The 11432-nt window shown below is 34.7% G+C and overlaps 1 protein-coding gene across 1 annotated transcript; it reads left to right on the top strand.

The window, feature by feature from the left end:
* Nucleotides 1-6458: 6458 nt before the first annotated feature.
* On the top strand, nt 6459-11056 carry LOC132033580 (uncharacterized). The gene is made up of 7 exons (XM_059423585.1): nt 6459-6634; nt 7748-7820; nt 8484-8532; nt 9347-9429; nt 9836-9920; nt 10031-10196; nt 10305-11056. The coding sequence occupies exons 2-7, from the start codon at nt 7757-7759 to the stop codon at nt 10359-10361; spliced, it is 504 nt and encodes a 167-aa protein (XP_059279568.1). The 5' UTR covers nt 6459-6634; nt 7748-7756; the 3' UTR covers nt 10362-11056.
* The last annotated feature ends 376 nt before the right edge of the window (nt 11057-11432 follow it).

Raw genomic sequence — 11432 nt, 5'->3', positions numbered from 1 at the left:
CCACATCGGATATAACTTCTTCTCCTTCTATATCTTTATCTCCTAAAACCTTTCCTACAACTTTCCTAGGACTCTAACTTCCTCATGTTCAAATAATCAGTTTTTTCAAACCTGCTGCACATGTTGTGCGCAGTTCTCCTATTTTATCTCCACAACCTTCTCTTGTGCCTCATTCGCGTATTCTAACCACTGACCTATCTCTTCCTTTATCCCCACAAAACTAGCAACCTGTTTCCCTTGAAAATAATAATACTCCATATCCTATAATACGTAATTCTAGCTCAATGCAACCATCTTTCCTAGATGTATTAGCATCCATTCCCTCTCAAGATGCACAAACTTTATCTCCTTCTAATTTAATTCCTTCTCAAGCTTCAGCCTCTAAACAATCGGATAACCGCGCATATGCCATGATTACTCGTTTAATGACCGGGTCACTAAAACCACGCGTTGTCCCCTCACTCAGTGTCTCTCTTTCCGGCCCACCGTTTGAACCACCATTCTTCACACAAGCATCAAAAGACTCTAGGTGGCTCACTGCTATGAGTGAAGAGTTTAACGCTCTCCTACAAAATCATACTTAGACATTAGTTCCTCCACCTTCCTATGTGAATATTATAGGAAATAAATGGGTATATCAGATTAAGTATAGTCCTGATGGCTATATCGACCACTACAAAGCTCGTTTGGTTGCGCAAGGCTTTTTTCAACAACCTAGTTTGGATTATACAGAGACTTTTTATCTAGTGATCAAGTTAAGTATTGTTCGTCTAGGGTTATCTTTGGCTCTTCTTAATAATTGGTGCATGCATCAATTAGATATATCTAATGCCTTTTTACATGGAGAGCTAAATGAAGTTGTTTATATGCGGCAACCTAGAGGTTTTGAACATCTCGATTATCCACAACATGTGTGTAAGCTAAGGAGTTCCATTTATAGGTTGAAACAATCGCCTCGGGCGTGGTTTACTCGACTTGCGACTTATCTTTTGGATCTTGGTTGTAAGCAATCCAACTCAAATCACAGCATGTTCATTTTTTGCAGAGACAACGCTATTTTGATCCTCCTTATTTATGTTGACGACATTGCTATTTTTGGATCCTCAAAGATGCTTGTTCTGAATTTATCACATCCATCAAGTCTGAATTTGCAATGAAAGATCTTGGTGTTGACACCCAATTTTGTCCCATCTTTCTTCCAAAATATTTATTTGCGCTTCTAATATATTTGACAACTTAAGAACATTTATTTATATTTTATTGCAATTATTAATTTTCTATTAATTCGTCATTTTTCCGTTATCCAACTATAGTCATTCCCTATTATCATTATTATTACCGTTTTTATTATTATTGTTATTGTCATTATTATATTGCCATCACTTAATATTATAATCGCCATGATCACTTTTAACATTTCTATTTGTTATCCTACGCAGAAACGCATCGCATTTTTATTTATACAATTGAACGACGGCGTTTACTTATTTTTAGAACTTTATAAATATTATCGCAACTATCACAATATCATATAATTTTATTTTTTATTTGAGTGCTAATAAATATATTTTATATTAAATAATATTTTAGCACACGAGGGTCTTTCATCTTAATTTAGGAGCTCAAATAAATATAAGGAAGAAAGCATCCTAAATCCAAGATAGAAGACTTCATATAGCCCAATTGGGCCATTGTCACCCAAAACACATCAGCCCATTATTTGAGAACCAAAAGATCAGTCCAATTAGCACATCTTCATGCCCACAATATCAGCCCAAAATTTACCAAATCTGTTGAGCAGGCCCAAAATTGTCCACCATAACCAGCCCATACTCATCCTCTTATCCCAAAACCCTAAAGACAAGATAATAGGGTCTCATCTTTTCCTCGGCCGCTCGTCCCCCTTTTCTATTCAGAGAAAATCCAACTCTCCCTTTCCCCTAAGCCAGAGAAGGTCTCACCATTTCTAGCAAGGTTTGAATTTGGATAGGTGGGTTGAAGCTAGATTATTTTTACCTTTTCTTTTTTTGAGTACAAAGCTTTAATTGCCTTTTGTCTTCTTCTTTCTCGTCTCTGATTTGTGACTTCCAGGTCCATACAAAAAAAAATCCTAACCTTGAATTTTGAATGGAGCATTTTGACCAAGAAATCCCGCCCAAATTTTGAACCCCAGCAAACCCTAGAACTTTTCCTATAAATACTCGCTTCTTTAGTCATTTTAGGAGGGTTTTTTTTGGCTTGCTGAAAACGTCCTTAAAACTATTGCTAATACACTCTTAACATTATTCTATTTTTTGAATATACAATCCTTTTCGTTTGCTTTTGGTCTCACCCGAGGTATCGAATCCAAGTGCGTTGAAGCTCGAAGTTGTCGGTGTTCGAGCATAGATCTAAGACCCCTGCCTCCGTTCACTGCACCATAGAAAGGTCAGTTTGTCCTTCCTTTCGATCCTTCCATTTCTTAGAAATATGTTTCTGCTTTTTGAGTGGTTCTTGCAATGCTTTTAATTCTAGTTTATTCTTGCGCTTTAAATGTTGTAAAAAAAAAAAATAAGACATTTGGTATGCTGTTTGTAGAACATGGATGTTCGTTTAGTTGCAGTATTTCATCCTGTATGTTTTGGTATGTTCGAAAAGCATGTATCAAGACCTTCTTTCATTTGCATTTTCAATTTTCAAATCATAAGAAGATTATTTTCTGAGCATGTATGTAGAACGTGAATGTTATATGTTGGATAAAATGGTTATTTGAGTGATTTGTTTATAACATGGGGTCTTGACTAGTTTATTAAAAATCATTTTCTTCATTTGTTTGCTTTTAAGTTTCCAGAGGATATGATTTAGGTGTTGCTCCTAAGATTATTGAAATCATGCTTAAGAAAATATGCTCTGCTTAATGTGTCCATTTTTTTTTCTTTCCTGTCAGAATAAATTTGATCAGATCTTATTTAAAGTTTAGATCCTACGCTAATTAAGAACTTTACAATGTTTATAAAACATGGTATTTGTGTATCAAAAAGTATATGCTTAGAGATCATAGATGTAGGTTGTACATTGCTAGCTGCTATATGTTTTGTATGACTCGGTTTCCCATACAGATAAACTCGAGACTTTAGAGCAGTAAACTTGGCTTGTTTAACCACACAAGTCTTTAAAGTTTTTTTTTTTTTTTTTTTTTAAAAGTCGATACATGCTTTAGACGCGAGGTGCTATAATTTCTCTTTTCAGAAGTTATGTCGATATGCGTATTTGTGTGTTTAAATATTTCTTTTCCCTTGGGGAAAGAAACGTTGACAAAAGGAAATATTATACCACGTTTAACTTGATAATCAAATGAGAATTGATTCTGCATGCCATTTATTTTAGGAAATCTTTGATGGAAGTTTCTTTTACCTTTATAACTCATGTTTCTAGATTTTTTCACTTAACCAATTAGCATGAAACAATACCCATGTACATTTTCATTAGAGACTTAAATCCGTACCATGGTTAGTTTTCTTCACCATTAAAAGGATTCCAGCATGTCCTACTTAATATTAAAAGCTCAAAGAGGAAATGAAAATAAAGCTCATATCCATTGTCACATGTTTAGTTAAACTTGTTTGTATGTTTGCTGTAATGAGTATTGATGCTAAATGCATTTTACTTAAAGTCTATGCTTGGGATTTATTTTTTATTTTATTTTTTATTTTTATTTTTTTTATTTTTTTTGGTACTGGTTATATCTCTAATTTCTTCCATCTATATTTTGTCGCATGTACGGAGCAAAACGGAGTCTTCATAGAGACTCTCACCACCGCAAGCAGTCTCGCTTTGAGACTTAGTGTCCACCGCCGCTAGACCTGAAATACGCATCTGCTTCTCATTCATGCCTCTCGCCCTCCCTTGAAATGCATTCGAGCATAAAGAAAGGGGAAGCGAGAGGAAACTCGGGATCTTCATTTGCTTTTTAATCCATTCCTCTTATCCTCTCTAAAGGATGCATCCGAACAGATGCTAGGAAAGAGGGGAGAAGAAAGAATGACCACTGCATTTTCTAGCTTATCTTTTATGATTAATTCGTCGTTTGATTTTCTTATATGTGATTGTTTATTTGAATTATTTAATATTATTGACCTTATATTTTTTAGAAGGGGTGATTGGGATATTATTTGAACAAGTTTCAAAGAGTAACATTTTCAAATTCTAATCTAGTTCACTGCATATGCGTTCAAACTGGAATTTTTATGACTCCGAAGAATGTTCAAAATCAACTATGTATTTTACATGAACATGGAACATTGGTGAAGATTTAAACAGTTCCTTAAAGTCTTTTTTTTTTAAAATCAGTTTTGTGGCTTTCAAGTCCAAGTAAGTGCTGCCAACCTACGAATCTTGGGCTCTACTCATTTTTCTCTTGCATATAATTTTCCTAAAACACGTTTTTTTGTTACTAATGCCTTGAAGCAAAGTTAAGGATTTCTAATATGATTCATTGTAATGTCCATTTTTATACCAAACGGTTTTCTGGAGTGGTTAGATTGAATTGTTCTAACTTTACTGTCATGTATTTGGACAGTGCTCTATTAATTTCAAGTCACCTTTTCTTAATTAATTCAAAGCTTGCAAATGTTTTATAAGTGAGGCACTCGCATATTTATTTCTCAACTCTCACATTTTATTTTTAATCTTTTAATTAACCTAACTTTGGCGGTTAACCGTAACTAATGGATTCTAATGGATGCCTAAGACCTTCCCATTAGGATATTTAGAACCCTTACCTAGAATTTATTAGGCTCGTAAGACCTTAAAAAGTAGAGTTTTGTTTAGCTTTATCTTAGTTAATATTAGGTGTCCTAATTCACCATTAAAATAATTAGGTGGCGACTCCTTAAGTCAAATAATTAGGAATCACCAATATGTTGTACTCCGCTTTGACCCAGTTAAAACGGGGTATAACACTTGGTTCCCTTCAGTACTTTTTGGGCGTGGAGATAGTTCACAATACTAATCGGGTTATTCTGCTGCAACAAAAATATATATTGGACCTTCTGCATCGATTTAATTTAGCTGAAGTTAAGCCTGTCGAAACCCCTCTTTATAGTAAGCTTGATTGGCATTCCATGGCTACACCACTCCTTGATGATCCTTCTCTGTATCGTAAAATGGTTGGCAGTCTTCAGTATTATCCTTTACACGACCACATATACAATATGCTGTGAATATGGCTTCCCAATTTCTGCACCAACCTCGACATCTTCATCTTCAAGCTATTACCTTGGGAACAATTTGATTTCTTGGTCTACAAAGAAACACCAATATTTTCGCACTTAAGCACAGAAGCTGAATATCGTGCCCTAGCTGTTGACATCAGATAAGGTTGGATACAACTGAACAGTGTATTCAAATACAACAAAAATGTCTAATGGTAGCTACGAATTGTAAATATGAAAAATGTTATTACGGATGGTTAATTGCTCCTAAAAGGTAGTTATTTATGTAAGTTGCCCTTAAAAAAATCATATATTCCACTCACCTTTTCTTAAAGTAGGGACAATTTCAGACTTAAATTTAACGTTAAGGGTATTTTTGATCCAAATAGATGAAAGAAAGGAGAAATTTGATCCAAAAGTGCCTTTTTTGAGCCATTCCTAATACATTAAGGGCATTTTTACTCTTTTCCGATTAATTTTTGACCCTTTTAAGATTAATTTTATTTAAAAGTTTTAACCCAAAATCAAATCTATGTACACAAATGTGAATTTTAAAGTTTGCTTTAAAACTTTTAAATAAAATTAACTTTTTTTTTAAATTTAGTTCACCCATCTCCGTGAGTGGATGCCTTTTTATTATATATATATATATATATATATATATATATATATATATATATATATTGTTAAATTACTTTATTACCCTTCTAAATAAATTAAATTTCCACGTTCATTAAAATAAACCAATATTGATTCACTTATTTTCCTAATCCTAAAGAAGAATCGACACCACTGTTCGCATTAAATTCTCCTTTTTTTATTGTCGCATCCCGTTTGCACCACTTAACACTACTTGAGAGAGTATCTGTCTCGCCTAATATATTAATTAACTAACAGTCTTTTGCTGCGTCACAAGTGTGCCAGTAAATAATATAAAATATAAATAGACACTACTAAAAAAATAGCAGTTCCCGACCTCAAAAAACCGACCTCATGAGGTCGGTAAAGTCGTAATATTTATTTTTCAATTTTTTAAAAATAAACCGATATCACGAGGTTTTGGTAATATTGTACCAAAATTTGAAAAAACGATTTACCGACCTCACTAGGTCGGAATTAATTTGATGCTAAATATTATAATTTTATTTTTAATTTAAAAAAAAATACCGACCCCTCACGGGAGTCGGAATTTTTTAAATTAAAAATAAAATTATTAAATATACCGGCGTCATGAGGTCGGTATAATTAGTCATATAAAAGTAAAACAGATCACCCAAATAAACATTTCTCTCTCTTTCCTCTCACCTTTTCTCTCCCCTTCTCTCTCTAACCCTAACCTAATAACGCCGTCGAAGTCGCCAGCATTCTTGCCAGTCACCGTCGTCGCCACCCCCCTACCCAGTCCCGCCGTTGCCGTCACTGTCGACGGCGAACCATTGGAGGTATGCTTTCTTTCTTTTCTTGGCTAAGAAATGACATTGAAAAAAGAGTTTGCCTAATATTGTTTCTGATTTACAAAGTGAATTCCTGTACTTAGAATTAGAGTTATAAGGAATTCCTCAGTATTACTAGCTGGATACTGTTAACTATGCGACTGCGTATTTGGTTTGAATGTGATAAGTTTTCCGTATGACTTAAGACTTTTGTCAATAGTGTGTTTCAATAGTTTGAATGCCTTGTGAATGTTCCTTGCAGTGACTGATTTGACAATATAGCTTATCTTTTTGTATAAAATAAGGAATAAATGCCTAAAGCTATGAAGAATATATTCCCCACTATGTGACAAGGTAGAAATATGGTACCCATTTATGACCAACAATACATACAAGCAGAATAACGGGAAAAGGCACACGGAGTTGGCCATATAAGTTGAAGCGTCATGGGTTGAGTAAGGATTTCGTGTCACCTCACTAAACTGACTCAGTTAGTCCAATAATACTCACAATTCTGCTTTTGTTGGGCAAGTTGCGTTGCAGTTTGGTACTCAACTATGCGACTATTGATCCTTACTTCCTTTTTTTAATATTCTGAATAATATTGTTAATGCTTTTCTGAGGATAGGTAAAGAGTTGCTTGTAGAGATGGTTGGAGAAACATTCCTTCCGTAATTAATTACTTTTTCTTCTTCTCCTCCTCCTCCGCCGCCGCTTCCATAGTTGCTTGACACATTTGAACTTATAGAAGGTAAAGAGGTTTAAATTTGGGGAGATTGAGTTTTTTTCCTTCTTCTTCTCCATAGTTGCTTGACAAGCTGTATTGAGTTTTGAATTTATAGAAGCTATAAAGTCAGCAGGTCAACTGGTCTGGTAGGGGAGATTGATAAATCAGATTAGTGAAAAATAGTTGTAATACCGCTTTTCACGTTTACTCCAGAGTTGCTTGACAACCTGTAATGAATTCTGAATTTATAGAAGCTAAAGCTAGCAGGTAAAGTGGTTTAATCTTTTGGGGAGATTATTATTTTTTTTTCAACAGGAAATTGATCATGTAGCTTGAAACTACGTAATCTGATTTTTGATGGGATATTTTACATAATAAGCTATATTTGATTGCAGATATCGTGGATGGAAAAATTTGTGCGAAAGAGAACTGAATGTTGGGGTTCTGCATCTGGTCCCATCTTTGGAGGTTTTCCCTCTTTTAGCAGATCCTAAAACATAAGTGATTAATGAAAGTTGATTTTTGGGCAGATCTTTTGCAATTTTTGTGTGGTTCAATAAAAGGTGCAGCTCTTTATTTGAGCTGGTCTTGCATAGTTTCTGGTTGCAATCGTTGTCTATTTGTACATTCTGGTTATTTTACTTCCATTTCTTATCTCTGGTTATCTTAGTTTCGTTCCATCTGTTTGTTTTCTTTCAACGGGCTGTCAGTGTTTATTTATCTTGGTCCCTAGACTTGGCTAGCCTGCAAAGAACTGTCATATTAAAAGTTCTAGAAATGCCCCCTTTTTGTTAAATATCTTTCATCATGTGTGTAGATGTAGGATTGTACTAAACAGGACAAGGATTGTATTACTATTTCTGGGACTACTGGTTTGAAAAATATTGTGTTTACGTATTACTATTTCTATAACACTTGTTTGAAGATTATTGCATTTTTACCGAGTTTTGAATTGCTTTTTAACAGATATGAGCCAAATACCATAGACCTCTCAGATCACGGTGAGCTAGAGTAAGTTGAAATTACACGCTCAGAACACGCTCTATTTTCGCTGTAATAGCCAAACAAGCCTGCTTCTACTTTTTGGTCAATTTGTTCTTTTTCTTAGACTAAAATTTGGCTGTGCTGTAGGTACTGGTTCACTGTATAATCCGAGCATCTGTCGGACCTTGTTGACAAGGTAAAACATTGACCTATTAATCATGTCAAAATCCTTGTTTTTCAGCCCAAGAAAGGAAGGCTTCAGTATTTTTTGTTGTTGTTGTTGTTGTATCATGTATGCATTATTTTAATACACATGCACATTTTCTCATTAACCCACCCAAGAGACCAAAGTAGCAGATTCCAAATGACTCTCTTTTCAGTGTCCTTATAATAAGAAGTAGAGGATATTGTAATGGACTCTAAAATATATGGGTATAAATACCTCAATACCATACTTAAGTTTACCAAATTACCCTAAGAGATAAGTGGAGTATGGATTACCAAGAAATGTGTAGAGGAACTAAATGTTCTTAACCTTGTACATTATCATCTGCAAAATATTGATTCTTTATCATGCCCTAGTATTCTCGTTTATCTCTTCATACACTGCTTCTGATCTCTTTCTGAAATTGCTGCTCCAAGTGAAGTTTTTGGTACTCCTACTTTTAATGGCTAGAACAAGTCAATATTATGAGTAACTTTATTTATTCTATCTCGTAAAAAAACCAAGATGTAAAGGTTGACTTGACAATTTTGATAAGGATAAAGCTTGACTTGACAATCGTTCTTGTTCAGACAAAAACTGGGTCTGAGAGGTTCGGATGGAAGATTTCCACTCTCTTCTTGTCCCTGCCATAACCGATCTTTGTATTGTTTAGAACATAAAGGCGAGACCAATGTCATTTATTTTGAATTGTGCAATGTGCGACACTATATACTTTTTTTCTACATTATCGCGCTATGTCTCCCATATTTTCATAGTTTGAGAAGTGAATCCTTGAATTCTCCAGGCAGTGGCTAGTGAGGGTGGAACTGACGATGCAAAAAGAAGTGGTGATACATTTGCTCAGGCATTTTCGGCACACTTGGCTAGGTATCATACGCTGTTTATTTAGCTGCTTTTTTTTTATTCTGTTGTATTCCCTTTTCCATATCGATCTCTAGATGTTATTTTATATCAGCCTATTGTTATGTAGGACTTTGAGTTAATTAATCTTATAATAACTTCATTAATTAATCTTATAATTTTTGTTCTTATGTAGGACATTGAGAGTTCATTTATCTTATATAATATGTTATATACAGTCTATTAGCTTCATGCACCCACTTCCAAACTCCAATAGTCTTGTTTTTTTCTATCTAACTAACAAACAAGAAAAAACAAACTCCCCTCCACCTGCACTGTGTTTTGCAGTTATGCTGGGTGGTATATAGGACTTTGATTGCTCAAATTTTGATTTCAATCAACTGGAAAATTCAGATTATAGAGTTTGTTTCAGTCTTGGTGAGTGTTAGCAGTGAAGCTGCTGAAAAGGAGTTGATTTGGCTTGGTGCTGTTAAACACATCCTAGAATTGTTTTTTGAGTAAGTGCTCCGATAGAATTACTAAGTTACTACATTTCCAATAGCCTTTTGATTTCTGTTACTTGGTATTGTCTAGGTATCTGATTACTGTTACTTGGTATTGGATATAGGTATCCATACAACAACTTTTTGCATCATCATGTTGAGACTATCATAGTTTCGTGCTTGGAGAGTGAGAATAGTCAATTTGTTGAACATCTTCTTGGTGACTGTAATCTTCTTGTGAAAATTGTCGAGGCAGAGAAAAATTCAACGCTTGTTGCTGATCGATCCAAGGTAATAATCAAAATTTAGGTGCTTTACTCAACATTCTTAATTTTACTTGCTTGTCCTTCCCATGTTTTTTTAAATTCTTTTCCTAAATCTTGGGCTGTGGTGTTGAAGCCTTCTCCAAAACAAACCAGCAACAGCACCAGTTTCCTGGACCAACTTGACATCTGAATTTAACCTCATCTGCACCAGTTTCCAATAGTTTACTGATGCAAATCTTGGTTTCAAGTTGGTGCATATTATTCCCATATCATTTACTGTGGTTTTTGGGTCAATGAGATAGTAAATATCATCAAATTTGAACAGGTGATTGCCTCTTTTTTCCAAGGGTAAACACACTAGCATTAATATTCAATGGTTCCTCAACACATTTAGCCACAACTGCTATCTCTTGACTAGCTACTGGTGCTACCACTACTTCTTTACTTGCATCAACATCTGCTGCAATTTTCTGAACCATATCTGCATTAATAACAGGTGCTAGAGCTTGTTGAGTCACTTGTACTACAACCAACTGCCTGTCTTTAGAAACAATGGGACTCTCGTGTCAAACACACAAAGGCATGTTTGAATGTTAATGTTGTGGTGTATTTGTGGATTGTGCAAGTGTTTTGTGGATGTTTGCGAGGGGTGAAGTAGTCTAATGTTGTAGACTAACTTAGTGTAGACTAGTTTAATATTTTGTGGATGTTTGCAAAGGTTGAAGTAGTTTAATGTTGTGTTGATCTTTGCGAAGGTTGAAGTAGCTTAATGTCTCTTGTGAATGTTTGAATGAAGTTTTGATTCAACTTTAAAGTAGTTTCGAATTGAATTTGATGTATTGATGGTTGTAATATATGTGTTTGTTGAAGTAGCTTAATGTTTTATGTATTTGTAGTAGTTTGGTGAATTGTTGGCAGCTATTTGAGCTGGTTTTAGTTAAATATAAAATTGTTTTCATCTTGACAGGGAGGAAATTGGAATAACAGCTAGATCCCAGATAATGGCAATTACCGACCTCATGAGGTCGGTTTGCTGTAAAATTTACCCAAAAATGGAAATTACCGACCTCATGAGGTCGGTTTTCTGCCAAATTTACCCAAAAATTGCAAATTACCGACCTCATGAGGTCTGTTCGTTGTAAAATTTACCTAGAAAATGGCAATTACCGACCTCATGAGGTCGGTTTTCTGCAACATTTCCCAGAAACTGCATGAGGTCGGTTTATGCAAAAATTTCCCAAAAACTTCAAATTACCGATCT

Source organism: Lycium ferocissimum, chromosome 10, assembly GCF_029784015.1.
Source record: "Lycium ferocissimum isolate CSIRO_LF1 chromosome 10, AGI_CSIRO_Lferr_CH_V1, whole genome shotgun sequence".
Classification (NCBI taxonomy): domain Eukaryota; kingdom Viridiplantae; phylum Streptophyta; class Magnoliopsida; order Solanales; family Solanaceae; genus Lycium; species Lycium ferocissimum.
Note: the sequence above shows the minus strand (reverse complement) of the source record. Positions and strands in the feature narration are given on the sequence as shown.